This window comes from Micropterus salmoides, unplaced genomic scaffold (genome assembly GCF_014851395.1).
Source record: "Micropterus salmoides isolate LMB-PRFRI ecotype aquatic unplaced genomic scaffold, ASM1485139v1 Ms_hic_scaffold_12, whole genome shotgun sequence".
NCBI classification, from domain to species: Eukaryota; Metazoa; Chordata; class Actinopteri; order Centrarchiformes; family Centrarchidae; genus Micropterus; species Micropterus salmoides.
Window position 1 is genome coordinate 18,933,132 of NW_024040263.1, and position 18,805 is coordinate 18,951,936.

Sequence of the window (18,805 nt, forward strand, 5' to 3'; positions counted from 1 at the left end):
AACTCGATAAACAGATTAGCTCAGTGGTAAAAACAAACTTCTTTCAGCTCAGACTTCTTGGGAAGGTCAAGCCTTACCTGCCCCCTAGCCAACTGGAAAAAGTAGTGCATTCCCTGATCACAAATCACCTGTACTATTGTAACTCATTGTACTGTGACCTTGATCAGTCTTCAGGCACCATCGTATTTATCTGATATGCTTATTTTGCACACTCCAGTCAGAGCACTTAGGTCTACTGACCAGTTGCTTTTAGACTGTCCAAGGTCCAGACTGAAAACCAGAGGGGACAGAGCTTTTTCAGTAGCAGGTCCTAAGCTCTGGAACTCTCTTCCTCTCAACATTAGAGCAGCTACCTCTATTGAGAGCTTTAAATCACTTTTAAAAACACATCTTTTTGCACTGGCTTTTAACACATGCTGAGCTGTGACATTTTATTGTTGTTATTGCTTTAAATATAGTTTTTATCTGTTGTCTGTTTTTGGCATATTCTGTTTTAGAAGGGTTTTATTCGGCTATTTATTATGCTTTTTATCGTATGCTGTTCTCTGTATCTGTACAGCACTTTGGGGCAGTAGTGACTGTTTGTAAACATGCTATATAAATAAACTTTGACCTTGACCTAAAGTAAGGTCTAAACTGGTATGACTTTCTTGAAAGTAAATGTTGAAAATGTGTTTTGTTTAAAAAGACTAAACAGCACTGAAAGGGAGTTCATGCTCTTTAACCATTATAATTTAAATTTATTGATATTTGTATTAAAGTATCAAACAAGATTGAGTTTAAAGTGAACAGTGTCAAGGATAGCCCATGAGTAATACAGAATCAAATCAATCTTGGTAAATAGCATTGCACCATGTCCCAGTATCCCTTATAACACAATAATATCAAAGATAAACTATATTCTCTTTTTTTAAATTAAATCAAAAAAAATCTGCCAACATCAAACATGTTTGATAAACAAAGGCAGCTCAGCAGCAACCATTTTGGCAAGACAGATAGTTTTGCAGTAGAAGACTTTTCCTGAGTCAAAATGTACATTGTAATTAATGTAAGCATTTCATATGGATTTACCATAATCTAATAGTACATTATAACCACATCACTCCACAGACATACAGACCGATAACTCCAAGTAGTTTGTAAACATATCTAGAATCTTGCATATTTAGAAGAGTTGTACACTGGAGTTTGACCAGCCTCTTTGGATGACGCAGGCAGCATTGGTAAGCCTGACATTGGGTCTTTCTGGCAGCGATCCAGAGCTTGTTTGTAGCTGATCTTCTCCTTTGTGATTGGGTCTACAATATCTTTGATGTAGGTCGACTCGGCCTGCAGCTCCCTCAGTATTGTGCTGTCAATCATTTTGGTCCCAATGGCATCCATGATGCTTACTCTACGGCCAGTGTTGGGATTGACCAGCCCTCCAGTCAGGTGCTGTGTCTCCATGTAGCGTAAGGCGGTGTCCTTTGGCATCCAGCCTTTCTGAGCAGCTTCTCCTACAGACAAACACTCTCTGGTCATGGGGTCTTCAACACCAGTGAAGGCCCTTTGTGCATTTTGTAGTCTCTGGATTTGACTGTCTTCAATGAGGCCTTTCATTGCTGCCTTGTGAACTGTGTATCTCTCTTTGCTGTTGATGTCAATGATGCCTCCTGTTGATGCCTGTGCTTCTAGCAGTTTTTGGGCAGTGGTTGGGTCGATCAGTTTACGCATGGTGGCGCTGCGTATTGTATAGCAGGTGTTGGTGTTTGTATCCATTATCCCAGCAACTGGGTAGATTTCTTTAGCAGTGGAGAGGTCTGGGGGGGCAGAATTCACTGTTGTGGTGGACTTTGGGATGATTGAGTTCAACTGGGGTAGCTTTTTATTGTCACCTGCAACCAGCAAGGCAAACTCTGATATGGGAATCTTGCCTTGTTTGTATTGTTGTAGGTTATACTCCGTCAGCCTGCCTGCCTTCAGGGCATCTTTGATGGGGTACTGCTTTCCACTCTTGCGATCCTGCAGTACAGATGTCTCCCCATCAGGTCCCAAGGAAGTAATCTCCTCCCAGTCACACTCCAGCTCCTGCAGGTGAATGTACTGTTGACGATCAATCATGCCCTGCAGGAAGGCATCATAAGGAGACATGTCTTTGCCTGTATCTGGATCCAGAATGGTGATTTTAGTGGAGACATTGGTCTCTTTGGTCCTTGTCTCTGCCTGCTCCTCTTTCTGCAGGGTCATCAGAAGCTCCCGGATGGTGCTGTCTCGCAGATGGATCTTGTCTTTTTCATCCAGGATCTCCCTCTCCAGACGGTGCGTTTCAGACTCCATCTTAAGACTCCTGTCCCTGCTCAGCTGTGTTCTCTCACTCACTAGCCTGCTCTGCTGCTTGAAAGACAGGCTGATGTCGTGTCTCGTGGTCTCCAGCGTCCTGAGCTCCCTTGTGAGGTTGTCCCTCTCCCTCTGTAAGGCATCTCTGTTCGAAATCAGGGTAGTTTCCTCTCTCGAAGAGCCTGATGTGCTGATCAGAATGTTCATTTTCTCATTGAGACGTCTGATTTCATCTTCCAGGTCGCGTCTTGTAAATTTATACTGAGACACCTGTTCCCTCAGGCGATCCCTCTCTGCTTCGACAGCCTGGTCTTTCTCAACACGGACAACCTCTTTGTACACCGTCTTCTGACTAGACTTCTCCTTCTGCAGGATCTCAAGCTTTAGAGTGATGCTTTGGATGTCTCTCTGGAGACGCAGGATATTGCTGGTTTCCCGGTCCATGTCCGACCGAAGACTGTTGGTCAGCCTGTCCAGTTTTGGGTCTCTTTCGACCTTCAGTACCTCCTCAACAACAATACTTTCCTCAACAGGAGGTGGGGCATTTTCCAGCTGTATGATGCGCAGTCGGAGCTCTCTGAGTTCAGACTCGGCTTGATTCCTCTTTTGGCGCTCATCACTCTCTCTGAGGATCCTTTCTAGATCTTCTACCTTTGATCTTAGCTGCTGCAGCTCTAGCTCCAGCTGACGCCGAGCTGTTACTTGTTCATCCAGGTTCCTGCTGAGCCTCTCATGCTCAGCTAACTGCCTTGGGTCCTTCTGTAAACGCACAACTTCTTGCACAACCACTTTCTCCTCAGGCTTCTGTCTCTCCAACAGGATGTATTTGTTTTGCAGATCAAACACCATTTCTTCAATGCTGCGCCGCAGCTGTGCCTCCTCCCGCACATTTTTTCTCATGCGGTCAGCTTCCTTCTCCAACAGAGGATCAGGTTCATACTTGATGACTTCTCTGGTGACAAGTTTGGTCTCTACTTTGGACTTTTCAGCCTTCCATTCATCTCTCTCTTTCCTGAGAAGTAGTACCTGGTCCTGGATGGAGTTGTAAGTGGAGTGTAAATGGTTCACCTGATCATTGAGCCTCTGAATCTCTCTCTCATTTTCAGGGCTTCTTTCCTCCCTAATCACCTCTTGGAGAACTTCCTTCAGCTCCACTTTGGGCTTCTCAGAACGAAGGGCGCTCAGATTAGACGTGACCTGGGTGATCTCCTTCTCCAGATCAGAGCGCTGCTTGCTGGTGTCTTGTATGTCTTTCCTGAGACGCATTATCTCCACCTCTGTGCTTGGGTCTATCCGGAATATCTCATTGACAATTTCCTTCACCTCGACTTTTGGTCTCCAGTCTTGAACTTCTCGGTAGCGGCTCTGGAGCTCCATGAGTTCTTTGGACAAAGAGTTGTTTTCAATCCTCTCTTCATCCACGCTTGCTCGAATCCTCTTAGATTCAGTGATGAGTTCAGGATCTTGTTCAATCTTTTTCACTTCCTTAGTGATGACCTTCGGCTGGATGTTAGGAATCAGTCTCTCAAGTGCATTAATCTGGCTTCTTGTCTGGAAGATTTCATCATTGATGAGCTTGGCCTTGTTGGTCTCATCAGAAATTTCTGTCTTAAATACTTTCACTGCTCTCAACATCTCCGGGTTCTGTTCCACTTTCACTACTTCCTTTTTAACCACCCTCTCTTTGATGGTTGGTCTCTTCTGCTGAAGAATTGTGACTTCTGTCTTCATCTGAATATGCTCCCCATCTCTCACTCGAATTTCATCTCTTATCCTTGCTATTTCGTCTCTTATTTTAGTGGCTTCTTTGTCCAGCTGAGGATCTCTCTCAAACTCTGTCACTTCTTTGGTCACCAGTTTGGGTGTAGCGGTTTTGAGGGTTTCCTCCAGAATGGTTATTTTCTTGCTAAACACCTCAACCTGACTCTGGGTGGTGCTACGTCTCAGGCTCTCTTCATGCAGTGTGTTCTGCAGAGCAGCCAAATCACTTTCCAGTTTGGGGTCACGGTAGTACTGCAGAACTTCTTTCTCCTCAACACGCTCCACTCCTCTACGACTCTTCAACGACATCATCCTTTCTTTAAAGGTTTTCAGGTTTGTCTCTACATGCATTCTCCTCTCCCTCTCTTCATCCAGTTCTTTGGACAGACTGTTTAGCTCAGAATAACTCCTTTGCTGGTTTTGAATCTGCACTTGTTGCTGTGCCACCATTTGGACTTTCTCTTCCTTCTGTAGCAAGAGAAGAAAATTAATTGTACAGCAAAAAGTTGTCAAGTGATTTGTTTTGTGACTTAGCTAGTTAGTTTTATGTAGAACATTTTATAGTAAAGAGTTAATGCAAAGCATAGAAAACAGTTTTCTTACTTGTGAAATGAGATTCTTAGCCAAGCCCATCTGTTTTTGTTGTTGAGTGTTTTCAGCTGTTAATTTAGCATAACGGTTGACCAGATCCTTTTCCTGTAATAAACAAGAGACACAGCAAACCATCAGCCACCTTGATCTTTTAATAAATGTAACAGTATATTAAAACATATGAGTTTAAATGTTACCTGTTTCTGAAGAGCATCAGCCAGTGTGAGCACAGAAGATTTCTTTGCAACAGGGGCTCCAGCATTCTCAAGTGTACTGTTGTATTTGTCAACATTGACCTCGTATTCCTGTACAGATTTGAAGAATTAGGCTATACTTACTGGTTTGAGCATAAGGTAATTTATTCAGTTTATGAAGTATGCTTGCATTAAAAGATGCGGACTATTTGTAAATAATTTTTTGAATAGAAATCGTGATTTAAAACTTTTGTAAAATGATGTCATTTCTGATGGTAGCGATTTTTTTCCTTTATTTAGTTTTGATACAATGCCTGCAATCACCAATACATTCTCTATAATGTTCAATAGCATTGTATCATAATCCATTTGAGTCTTACATTCATTAGAATCTGCAGTTCTTGAGACAGGTCAGATGCTCTGCCTATGTCGTCTCCCTTCCTCTTCAGGTCCTCCATAACCCTCTATGGTGAAAAGTAAGTATATGTTAATCACTGTAAGTTATTAATACAATCTATCATTTAATAATAGCAGATACTTAAACATTTACATATTTATGTATAAATAAATCACTGACAGATGTAACGATTTATAGAGGAGTGGATAAAAAGAGACAAGCACCCTCCACTATTCTCCACCTGACACTTACTGTACTGTCAGGAGACAGTCTCACCTGTTGGGAGCTCTGCTTAGCAGCGATCTGAGACAGATCATCATCGAGGTTAATCTGGTTTGTTGGCAGGTTTTCCAGGTAGGAGTTCGTGGATTTGCGTATGCTCTGGAACTCCTGGTTCTTGGTTGCAGCTTTTTGTAAGATGTTTTCTCTGAGAGAATTCATCAATATGACAGAAAATGTAACAACTGACTTTGTAAAAGCTCTGCATTATGGTACCCTGAAGTTACATATTCAGGGTTATACATAATAAGTCCAATTTCACATAAAACAAAAATATGTATGCCTGTTCTTTCTTCTTCTTTTATATCCTTTTATTCATCTTGGACCCTCAGATTTATCCTGTGACACCCAGGTTGGGACCCAGTCTTATAGTGGATTTCAAACTGAAGTCCGCTGTATGATTCTCACCTCTCATTCAGCTGGTTGGCCACGTTTGTGTAGCGGGCCTGCAGCTGCTTGACCTCTGTTTTCTGGCGCTGGATGTCAGGGCAGTACTCCTGGTAGCCCTGCTGCAGAGAGCTGCACATCTTTTCTGTGGTCTCCAGATCCTGACTCAGCTTCTTCATGTCGTCCTGAGCTGCTGCCACAGACTTACGCTTCAGCTGGATACAGCAAAGGATACTTGCATTTTACAAGCTGTCAAATCTAGGTTGAGTCCATGAGAAAGAGAATCACCTTGTATGAGGTAAGATGTTACAGAAACGTGGAAGTGCATATTTCCTCACCTGAATGTCCCCAGCGCGGGTTTGGATCGCGTTGGGCACATCAAGGATTGGTCCATCTTCACTCAGATTCTTCTCAAACCCGGAAACAAGGCCATCTACCTTCCTGATCTGCCGCTCCAGGTTGAGAGATGCATTCGCTCTGAAAAAAATAAAATAAATGTTCTGATAAGTGTACTGAGATTATTTAGTTAAGCAGCAGAGCTCAGCAAAGCACAACCAATGCACACCTGTACAACTATGACAGAAGGAGAAAGAGTTTTCCAAACCCTTCACCACTTCCCAGACAAAGCATACACTTACTTCTTGGAGTAGAGGTCAGCAAGCTCTGCAATGCTGTTGTGCTTGTTGTTGGCAGCACTCAGTTTGAGTGGCAGTGCAGAAGGAGTACCATTGGGATCTTTGGAGAGCAGGGGCTGCAGGTCAGACTGAGCTGCCAGCTTCTGCTGCTCCAGAGCCTTCAGAGCCTTGGTAGTTTGCTGTAAGGGACAAATGTAGATACTTTAGATTATTGCATTAATATACTGTATCATCAAATATCAAATCATCTAGTGTTCAAGATGTAAACTCAAGCTAGAATTACATTCATGTCTGTCAAGACACATATGATATATGTAGTGAATAATTGGATAAAAGGTATAACATTTTTTTGGCTGAATGGAAGCTATCAATATATTGGTTTCAGTGAATATACCTTGTTGAATTGATTAATGAAGGACTATTAGAGATGCATTAACTAAACTTGATTACTATAGTGTATGTCGAGTGTAACTTGTCGAGTATAACTACATAACTTCTGGCATTTCTTCTAGCCTCTCGATGAGCTGTAGGTGAAACTCACTCACAGGATCACGACTCTAGACTCATGAGAAATTACATCGACCCACATAGATTTAACATTATGTATTTAAATATGAAATAAGTTCTTATGTGTCCACCAGGTCAATTTTTGTCCTTATTTTATAGCTTTTTGTACGCTTGGCCTCGTACTCCACAGGAGGCCACTTGCTCTCGCAATTTTCCCTGAAGGTAACAGGATTCAGGGTGTACTGTAAACAAACGTCGAATATGCTAAGAAACAGTCTAAATGAGACTGGCGTGAAAACACGCCAACAGGAGCAACCTTAGCTCCAATGAACTGAGATGAAATGAATCAACACAGTTGCCAGTGTTGATCTCTGTCTGGGACTTCATTCCTCTCACCTCCTGTTCCATTAGCCTTTTGGCCAGATCTCCGGCCGGGTCGCTGCGGCTCAGTGGTGCTCGCATGCGACTCATCATGCCCTCTTCAGCCTTGGTCAGTTCTTTGTCCAGCTTGTCCAGCTGCTGAGACAATGCTGCTGCTTTGGGGTCCAGTGGGGCAGAAGACACTGGGGCTACATGAGGAAACAGGGAAGTTTATTGATTGGCCTAATCTGATTATAACCTTAAGATAAAAAAGACAAACTATGTGTGCAACTGGTAAACAATTCAGTTTATAGAACTGATAATGCCACGTAATTATGTAAGGATTCATTTATAGAGACTGACCTGATTGTTGGGACCTAGAGATCTCTGATTTTTGATTCTTCAGAGAGCTCGCCAGAGCAGCTCTTCTCTTTTTGATGTCTGCAAGTTCACCACCCAACCTAATAAATGAAGAGAGAGGAAGGTAGAAATAGGAACAGTATCACTGACATATTCTTGCATTGTTTGTTGCAGCTGCACAATAATAGAGCCTTGCATTACTTACAGGTCCACTTTGTCAATGGCCTCTGGATCAGGTGGTGCGATCTGGAAGCACACTCCTGGGAAAGTTTTTGTTTTCCCATCAGTGGAGATAACATCCCAGTTCTTTATGTCTGAGTTAGATTTCAGGGTGAACTTGTCCCCTCTTGAAAGAGAAGCCTAGATGATAATAAATAAAACACATGGACAATGAATAAGAAAGGCAGTTGACAGTCTTTGCCTTTTTTTTTTCTGTGAGTGCCTGATAAAAATGTATGGCTAAGAACTCCACCTTATCTGTCTCCCAGTCACACAGGGACTCCACTGTGATGGGTCTGTTGGGGTTGTTGCGTCGTAGCTTCAGAGGAGCAATGGTGGTGCTGCGTTTCCTCAGGTCTGCCAGCAGCTGTTCGCAGTTCTGTACTGACTTCTCCTCCGCCTGGAGGAAAACAGACACAGACAAGATACCTTAGAAATACTCATCTTGTGGTAGAACAACAAATCCTCATCTGATACATTATCTTAGTATGAAGACTAAATCAAAAGTACTTCAAACATTTATCTCTAATAATAGTTTAAAGGTTCAGTGTGTAGGTTTTAGTGGCATCTAGTGGTGAGGGTTGCAACCAGCAGCTCAAGGTGCATTCACATGCTCCTGGGATAGGCCCATTTCCTGAGTTGTGAAGTCATTCTTCCGACTTCAGTGTGTGTTTATGTGCTCTTAAGTCAGAATGTGGAATGAGCATGGACGCCACTACAAAGATTTGTTGGATTAGCATTATCAGAGCATTATCAGAGCATATAAACAACATGCAGACATCTAGTTCAATCTACATGGACAGTAAACTAACCGTTATAGCTATATTACAAATGACATGTTTGCAAAATATGTCAATGCAATATGTGATTTTAAACTAATCAAAGTACACTTTTTTTCATCCGCTCACCCCTCCCATTCCAAATGGGCAGGAGAAGCTTATTTACTATTACTACTAACATGCTTGTTCTTCTTCGTACATATTCAACGTAGTGACGTAACATGTTCTGAAGAGCCATTTGTCCATTCGGGCTACTGTAGAAACATGGTGGTGCAACATGGCTAAGTCAATGTAAGGGGACACCACTGAAACATATTTATGTATCTTATATTGCATTTCTGTCAATAGATCCTTCTAAATATTACACACTGAACCTTTAATGGAATTTTATTTGCTGGGAATGTCCAAAACACTCAATGAAATAATGTAACTATTTCTGTTTCCCCCTGTATTTGAACTTTAGGAAACCTGATAGATAGTTATGTTAGAATGAACTGTGGGAGCTGGATTTCCTTTAATTATTAAACCCTTTTAAATTGAGGAGAAGTTGTGAGAAATTAGTAAAAGAAAGACTGTGGCATTATTTATCTGTGGGGGTGTACTATTTAGTGCATATTAATTGTGCTGTGTATATGAATCTTGCTCTATATTACAACTAAGAAACACCATGTCACTTCTTTTTATAACTATTTACAATAAGACAAGTAGGTGCTACAGTGTCATTCATTATTTCATATCGTCTCCTTTTGAATATTCGGGTCCTCCTTTCGGCCTCTCGTTACCCTCTTTTTCCTCTTCTTCTTCTGCAAGTTGTTTTTATTTGCATCGACTTGCAGCTCTTGATTCTGCCTCTGTAATATGTAATGTGTTGTAAGGACCATAACAAAAGCTCCACTGTACCTCAAGCTGCATCAGTGTCTCTGCGTTGCTCTTCTTGCTGATGGACTTGGGATCCAGGCCGTTGTTGAGTTTGGTCAGTGTCTCTGACAGTTGCTCAGTTTCCAATTGGTACTGAAAATCACACAAAAAAATTATTATAACAGTTCACGCTACAGAGAGATGACAAAGAGACAAAATGTGCATATCTTCCTACACATATGTGACTCAAATGGTGGTGCATGATGCACCATATTTACCCTTTTGAATTCCTCCACATTGTCCAGGTGTGTCTCTTGACAAATGCAGAGATTGAGGAATTTCTGCCACTCGTTTCGTACGGTATCTTTCTGAGCCTGTAAATGTGATGTAATGTTATGAGTTAACCTAACATGGGTTTAAATGGCATTGAAATGAGTTTAACTAATGAAGACTTTTTTTGTTGAAAGAAGTGTATTCTGGTTAATGACAGGTACCTGTATTGTGGCACTGGCAGGGTGCTTCAGGTCAATGAGTTTGTCTCCATCGTCCTGGAGTCTGTTCACTTCGCTCTCGTGCGACAGCAGGCTGTTGTTCTTGAAGTTCTGATTGAGATCAAATCAAAATGGGGTTATTTATGTCGTTAACGTCATCTCATTATTTGGACTCATAAGTTGCCAGGAATTGTATCTTTCACTGTTTTAACAACTTGTCAGTCCCGACCTCATACTGCCTGCGGACGTCAGGTGGGTCCACCATGCGGTCACTCCAGTCCTGCCTTTTTATCTTGTCTTGTTCTTCTCCCAGGAAGGCCACTTCTTTGTTGCAACCATGCATGTATTCATACAGACTGTTCAGGTAGTGGCGACGCCACTTGGAGTTGTCCTGCGGAGAGAATAAATGAAACTGATTCAAAACTGAAAGTACAAATAATTTATATCAAAGACATTTGAAGGCTTTAGGCTTTGTCAATTTTATGTTGTTGAAAAAGAACCAATAGCGTACCGGTTAGGGAGCAAAGGAGGAAAAGCTCACATTTTGTTTTTGATTTGGATATTTATGATTTATTTGCTAAGACACTATAACAAATAATCCGTTTAACTTTTAATGTGAAATAATTAGGTGTATGCTATCACATGACTATTAATAACAAATAAAAGTCAAAGAGTAAATATTAATGTTGAAATAAAGTGATGAGATATGTCTCAAAGATCTCCCATTGAATGTTCACTCAATGACTTTATAGGCTTTTCATCATAAAACTCAAAAATAAATGATGCTGTACTACATGTGATCAACTCAGCTCACCAGTAGATTGTTGTACTGTTTCTGCAGGTCTGTGTATTTCTCCTGAAAGACAAGAAAGCAACATGTTTTTCATTAAGATTAAAGAAGACAAGCAGGAAGTTAACAGGCTGAGTGCTCAAAGTGTCACTTGTATCTCAAGTTAAGTATCCTGTGAATGTGTTTTCATTTAAACACGTTTGTTCACCTTGCTGCCGGCTGAGCTGATGCAGAGCTGCGACTTGTAGGTCTCAACTTCTTTGTGCAGAATGTTGTGAGCGGCAACCTGCTTCTCCAGGTCTGCCATGGTTGGGCCATAGTCCTCCGAGTTCACCTGTTTCTGAGAGCGCAAACACCGGAAGAACACAGTTAATGGTATGTAGAAACAAAATAACGTGAAAGGGTGAGTCTTACAGGTGTTTTAACTCGCTCAACTCTGGTTAATGTGTTTTTGCAGGGTAGTGAAAGCCTTTATGGACTGGAAACATGCACAAGCAGGATCATTGATGGTTTTGGTCTTTTCGTGGGATTTGTTGACAATAAAAAATATATAAAAAACTGCCATCGTTATCCTTCTCAAAGAATGACACCAATCCTGAATCTGAGTTTTTAAGCAGACTGACCAAAATGTTCAGAAAATGTTATTACACTTACTTGCTTCTCATTGAAAAGAGGCCCCCAGTCGATTCTGGGCATCAGCGACACGTCATCAATCTGCTCGTAGATTTCTCTGTAGAAGGCACAGTCCTTCAACCAGCGCTCATGGAGTCGGAAGACGCTGGGGAGGAGATGCAAAGAACTTCGTATTTATTGAGAACCAGAGCGTGCAATACGTTTTGAAATAAACATACAATTAAATGCAGCCTAAATATTTAGTGTGAAGAATTTAATACTATGATCAGAGTTTTTCATCTGCTTCTTTTCACAATTCATTGAAAGTCATTATTATTTAATTCCAATTGTTTTCATGTCCAAATGTCCTTTTTCCAAAGTCTGTTTGCTTTTTCATGGCCCTGTTTGTCTTGATTGACAGACAAAGAAAAGTGGCCTTGTAAATAATTATTGGTTTTAATTGTATATACTTTGGGCCTCCATGAAAATTGGCATTAGCTTCAGGGTGGAGACTCGATGATGTATTGGCAATCACTCAAAGGATCACAAAAGATACTTTGTCTCGTTTAACTTATTGTGTTTATTATTCTAATGGTAAACCACCCTGTGTTTTCTGCAACAACTTACTCGCCCTCTATCTCTCTGGCCTGTGGGTGACTGAGCTTCTTGGTTTTGTCAACGTCCAGGAAAAGGTCCTTCAGGAGGCCCTCAGCCTCGCCCAGCTTGTCTGATATCTCATCCTTATGCTTGAAGGGCAGCTCATTCTTGTCATTTTCAGCATCCTGGTGGAAGTAGACGACAGTTAGGGGGATTTTCCTGTCAAGGTGATGTATCATTAGTGCATAAGTTTGTGTTTGTTTTTCAGTAGGTGCTTTTGTGTTCTCACCACAGCCAGCAGCTCCTCAGACCGGAGGATGTCCTTCTCCACCTGGTCGGCATTCTTTTGCATCTGAGCGACCAGCAAGGCCAGGCTGCTGGCGGGGCTCCTGCAGCATGAGGAGGAAGGTCATAGGTTAAGCCACAAGCACAGATCTGAACGTGTAGCTCAGTTCAGTCTTCTCCTCTCATGCTCCGTGATCCCCCTCACAACCCCGCGTCCTCTGTATCAGGACCGACACTCAGCAGTAGAGGTGGCGAAGTTTGTTTCATTCAGGGACTCTCAATGATGTACAGTTATCTCACTGATCATGATCTAATTATTGACTGCAAAACACTTTAAAAGACAAGCTAACTTTTAGGGAATCTTTACTTTTATGTTTTTCTTGTTGAAAAAAGACAAAGAAGAGTAGGGACATTTTAATTACACTTTCTCATACCATGAAGGATTCATTTTCAAGAACAGAAAATAAAATTGGTGTATATTTTTGGACAAGCTTCATATCAGCAGTTTTTTACATTAACCAAAGAGCCCAGACATGTTGTAAGCGTTTCTTTAAATGCTAATCATTCCACAGTGACTGACTGTGACTGTCACTCCCTCTGTCACTGTTTGTGTTGCTCTCCTGTCGATGCCACTCACTCGGCTGAGAAATGGTCAGACAGACAAAAGGAGGAGGAGATTCTACTGGCTGGCAATGAGAGAGGAACAACATCCATTAAACGTTTATTTGGAGTCAAAAAACAAAAGATTGTGGAGCTTGGGATTTGGATAAAGGAAACAAAGGATGATGTTGCAATCTATATCTATTTTTTGTGCAAGAGGCTTCGTGGTGACTAAATCTTCTGAGTTTGTCTGCGAGTTAATGATGAATTATACATAAATTAAATTTTGTAAATTGTGGTGAACTTTGTAGTAAAATGGAAACTATACAGTCACCAGAGCTGTTTTCACCATCTTCTCATTCACAGGTAAAGTTTTCTTCCACCGCTGCAGAAAAGCATCTCATTAGAAGAGAAACTTGCACTTGAATTTCTTGCATGTAGCCTATTTGTACTTTGCGTGTCAAAACATCCAAAGTAGTGTGTATATAGATGAAAATCCAGTTTCTACACCATTTCCTCACACACTCATTCACCTGCAAATTTCTGTTTAATACCAGGTGTGGAAAATTATTTTCTTTTGTAATACTAAGAAACATCCTCACAATTTGCAGCATTTACTCTGTAAAATCAGTCACCGCTGCATAATGGGAGACAGTTGTTCTTTTTGGGGGGTTTGTTCAAAAATCTGAACTCCTCAAAAACCTGCCCACTGACGCCATCCATCCATCCATCGCTTATCCTTCATACAGGGTCACGGGGGGCTGGAGCCAATCCCAGCTGACATCGGGCGTAAGGCGAGGTACACTCTGGACAGGTCGCCTGTCCATCACAGGGCCACACAAACAGTGGGAGGAAGCCGGAGCACCCGGAGAGAACCCAAGCAGACACGGGGAGAACATGCAAACTCCACACAGAAAGGCCTGGGTTTGAACCCATGACTTTCCTGCTGTGAGGGGACAGTGCTAACCACTGCACCACCGACATCATAAGAAATAATTTCACATGTTAAACTCTTGTTAAACTCACTGTCTTCTCGCTGAGAGTTTATGCTACAAGGCTGATTTACAACCTGAGAACCACCTCAGAGCTACAAAGTCATCTCCCCCCAGAGAGAAAACAAACGAATGACATTTAAGATAGATTTACAACAATGACCTGAATGCAGTTTCACACAGCTCTTTAATGATGGTAACGATGGAGCGACAGAGGAATGCAGAGAACTCGTTGCTCCTCCTGATCTGACTCACTGAGCTGCGAGCTGATCTGGTTCTGCTGCCACTCTGACAATGGCCTCCCTATTCCTGCTCACTCAGCAGGAGAGTCAGGTATCTGTCAGTTTGCATTAGTGCTGAGACAATAAGTTGATTAATCTGTTCATCAATGGATAGAATATGAATCAGTGACTGATTATTGATTCATTATTAAAGTTAAAATTTTGAAGTCAAAATTTAAGTAAAAATGTGAAATATTTGCTGGTTTCAGTGTCCGCAATGTGAGGATTAGATGCTTTTCTCTGTTTTCTATCATTTCTATTGACATAATATTTAATGAATTTAATAATACAGAAAATATGGAAGTTGTCAGACAAAACAAAAAACTTGAAAACTGTAATTGTGATCTAGATTTGCTGACAATTCATAGACTAGACGATCAATCGCTAAATCTAAAGATTCACCAATTATGAAAATAATCATTACTTGCAGCAAGTTTCTTATCAGCCAAATGAACTGAGCAATATGTCCTGTGTCACAACATAAAGTACAGTTGGGAACCAACGCCCACGAGAGAGACAGAAACCAGCAGCGCAGTATAAACTACCCTGCCCTCAAACTGTCCAGGGCAGGGGAAAGGTGAAACCACAGGCTGGTCACAACTATTCATCAGTTTGGCAGCCAGCTGTATCCCCAGATTCAGTTATGCTCCTGTCACAGATCATGTGTTTAAAAGCGGATTTAAAGTCATTAGTATGTCAATTAAATCACTTTAAGTCAAACATGTCCTGGTGACCACAAATACAACCTGTCCTCATCACTCCTCATTACTACGAGTTAAATCAATTCATCATCACCTCTTTACCTGCAGTAAGATCAGAAACCCGGGAGATTTCTTTTCATATTTAGCAAATTTGAGGCGGATACACTGACTGATCATTTGGCTCCGCACTGTGTTTAATGCATGAAAAAGGAGTGAACATTTCACATATTACACATCCAATAAAGCTTTTTCAGAACATTTAAAATCTTATGTTTCTTCTTAATCGAGTTGCAAGCAGCCTTCTACCTCCAGATGAAGTACTATTTTGAAACATGTTCTGTATTAGTGACACATATTTCCTCAACAGCAGCCGGGCCAGACGGGACACAGGACATCCTGGGTAAATCCCAGCTGTCGGATCATCTCCTGACACTGAAATTATCACGCAAAGGTTTTTCTTTCCAAACAGCAATGTTGTGCTAGCCATCAAAAGTCTAAATCTTGGCTCATGTTTGAGGAAAACTGGCACATAAAGTCAACTTTTAGCAGGTTTGGGTGCCTGAGAAGCATGTTGGAAAGAACTGATGTTTTTCCTTTGTGTGACTTTGACTTCTTGTCAAAAACGCATTTCCACTAGTTCCACCTGTAGCCTCAAAGCACGCTTTCCTCACCTCATGTTTACAAAGTAAACCGGACCTCTTGGCCCTGTTAACAGGCTGGCAAACATCTCACAAAGCATTCACCATCCCTGAGGACTAACTTTGACATAACTCAGTGAACAAATATCCTGAGCAAGCTTGCCTTAAACATTTTTTTCTACCCCAACCATCATGTAACTGGAGGTGAAAAACAACAGAGAAAAAGAGGACAACAGCACGCACATGAAACATGACACAGTTCTCGACTCGGGGAAGAACAGGAAGGGGGGGACATGGCCGAGATAGTGTCACCATACGCATACATTCATAAAGTCCTTGGGGAACCAAAAACTCACGTGCTGCTCTTGCTCGTGCCTTTGAGCGTACTATCCTTTTTCTTAAACATCCTGGAGGTCGTGGAGGGGAGGTCACTTAGAGATCCCACAAAAATCTCACTCTGTGCTCTCTACTCCTTCTTCGTCTCAGTCTTCCTCACCCTGTGGCTCCCACTCTGTCTCTCCTCTCCCTTTGGCTCCTCTCAAACACACTCAAACACACACACACACACACACACACTCACGTCAGCAGCTCCTCCCAGACAGGTTAACCGGTGTGTCACCGCCCAGTCATCCACCTTGTAGAGGAAGACCGGACCGACCTGTTCCCCGCATTTGCCTTTCCTTCCACCTTCGGCCTTGTCCTTCCTTTTCATTGGGGACGCAACACACTGTCAAATCTCTCACAGCGAGCGAGGGGCCATTGAATTAAAGTGGATGCATAATTCATGGATCTGGAGGGACAATGAATATCCTGCAGGGAGTTGTGATGCCAAATCTGCTTTGTTGCATGTCCACATCTCAGCTACTTTCCTGTCATGTCACTACTGTGATAAAGGCAGAAATTATTATTTAAAAAAGCGCTGCACAATTAAACAATTTAAAGACAGGTACATTATAATACCTGTCATTTCACTGTGTAGGGGACTGATTAGAAAACCAATTTTTACTTCCATCAAGGAGGTAAGCAATACACTGTATCTCTGAAATTAACCGATGAATTTGTATGATATTTCATACACAGTTGGAATGTGAGTAAAAAGCTGGTTTAATTTTTTAAAATCTTTTTATAAAAATACAACCAGACAATCATGCTTTCCTCCTATGAACTGCATCAAAGAAGAAGACTGTGAAGGATCCTCTCTCAAATTTTCTCAAATTATCACTTTTTACGTGTACAACTAAATTAAAAACAGGGGTGGTTTTGTTTCTGTAGATGAACACCCCTTGCAACATACACCATTATATGAGCACACAGTCTCCCCAGAAAGAATGTCTTACTTTTTCCCTATCCCATACTTATTTTAATATTGATTTACAACTTAGAGATTTTCAAGATTTAAAACTAGGAGGTTCCTTTTATTTTGACTTTCTCTGTTCACACCCGACACTGTGTTCAGATTAACTCTATGATTAACTCTATTATCTCTGTCTTAACCTGTAAACCAGAGAAGAAGTGATTTACATGAAACCTTTATATTAGAGGCACTTGTCATGACGTTAACGATTAAAGACGGCTCCATATGTTGCAGAGTATCATAGCATCTACAGACATGCGAGTTATTCAGGATCCGGGCGTCTCTCTGCAGCATATCAACAAAAGGGAATGATGGTGAGGAATGCAGCTGGGTAGCTTTCTTTGCAGCAGAGTAGGGAACAGCACAGAGAAAGCATGTTTTTGATCAGTCCAGTCATACAGTCTTAACTGTGTGGGTGCGTCCACCTGTTTGGATAAACAGATACTCTTTCTGTTGCTCAGAGATAGATGTGGTTTCATTCATAGCTCCTAAAAACGACACTGTTTTAATATTTTAACCTTCAATTTCTAAATTGATCAACCCCACTGTGAACAAGCAAATGTTGTGATGATGCATTTTCCATTTCAAGGTGAAATATTTTGGGCAAGACCTGGGAGAACCTGCTTTGTATGGATCCTGTTTTAACGCCAAAAATAACGTTAAAATGACTGACCAAAAAATCTCACCACAAGGTCAAAAACACATGAACTAACCCTTCCTTGGCAGAGGGAATTTGCCCAGTTAAATTTCCATTTTTCTGAGCACTTTATAAGAAAGTTGAGATCCAATCTCAATGATAAAAAAAATGTTATAGCTCCAGAACAGCTACCTAATGGACTTTGTGGTTAGATTACTTCATCAACTGCGGTTTCCAGAGCAAAAAATAAACCTTTAATCTTAATGTTCAAGCCAAACTGGTCAAAAAGTAAAGTGCTCAAAAAAATGGAAATTTGAACATCTGCAATTACTTGACAACTTGGCAAAGTTCTTACCATCCTGCCATACGATTGAAAGTTCCCAAACAGCTATGAAAATTACTTTGTGGTAAGATTGTTTGATTAAATATTGTTTCCAAGGTCAAGAATGACCTTTCATCTCATTCATCTCAACTTTAAAATGGTTTGGTGGTAATAAATTACCGACTACATATGCTTTCTTTTGTGGGGTCTTCCTCTTCTGGATCTAAAATATACTGGTTCAAATTCCTGGAGCAATGTGTCCAAATATCCAGGAATTAGGGAAAAAAAGAGGGAATGAGAAATGCTTCAATTATGTCGAAAGAAATCAGAACAACTTTATTCATCACAAGCCAATGGAAATTTACATTGGCTAAATGCTACCATCAGCATGCTAGCGTGCATGCACACCTGAGGCTGATGGGGAATTAGTTTAGGTATTTGGTCGTAAAGAGGTCAGTTATTACAATTCTTCCTCAGGGGAACATGAATTCATGTTCATGGAAATCTGTCCAATAGTTGTCGAGACATTTTACTGAAAAAATAAAATGTTAACCTTTGGTGGCCATAGATTAGGACTTGTCCTCTCAGGACTATGAACATCTGTATAAAAGTTCATGGCAATCCTTCTGTTAGTTATTGTGATATTTGTCCGGACCAAAGTAGGCCAACTGACCAAGATTGCTATCCATGGAGCCACGCTGCTAACATGGCTCAGAAAGGATAGACAGAAAGAAAGAGAAAACAGGAGTGACTACACAGAAACGGCTGTAAATCAAGATCTAATGCTGCACTCTGGTCCCTCTGGGTGTTAAAGATCAGAGATATCACTGGAGGTCAAACCCTCCTGTGACTGAAAAGCCAT

The 18,805-nt window shown here is 41.3% G+C and overlaps 1 protein-coding gene across 1 annotated transcript; it reads right to left on the minus strand.

Moving 5' to 3' along the window:
• Positions 1-710: 710 nt before the first annotated feature.
• On the minus strand, positions 711-16,169 carry evpla (envoplakin a). The gene is made up of 22 exons (XM_038713841.1): positions 15,987-16,169; positions 12,423-12,522; positions 12,164-12,318; positions 11,579-11,702; positions 11,133-11,264; positions 10,949-10,990; positions 10,364-10,525; positions 10,138-10,245; positions 9,922-10,017; positions 9,686-9,796; positions 8,260-8,406; positions 7,993-8,147; positions 7,791-7,888; positions 7,464-7,636; positions 6,564-6,739; positions 6,264-6,402; positions 5,947-6,140; positions 5,536-5,686; positions 5,243-5,326; positions 4,866-4,973; positions 4,681-4,773; positions 711-4,545 (listed from the first exon to the last, which is right to left on the minus strand). Exons 1-22 carry the CDS (start codon positions 16,034-16,036, stop codon positions 1,150-1,152), a joined length of 5,994 nt encoding a protein of 1,997 aa, XP_038569769.1. The 5' UTR covers positions 16,037-16,169; the 3' UTR covers positions 711-1,149.
• Positions 16,170-18,805: the final 2,636 nt, after the last annotated feature.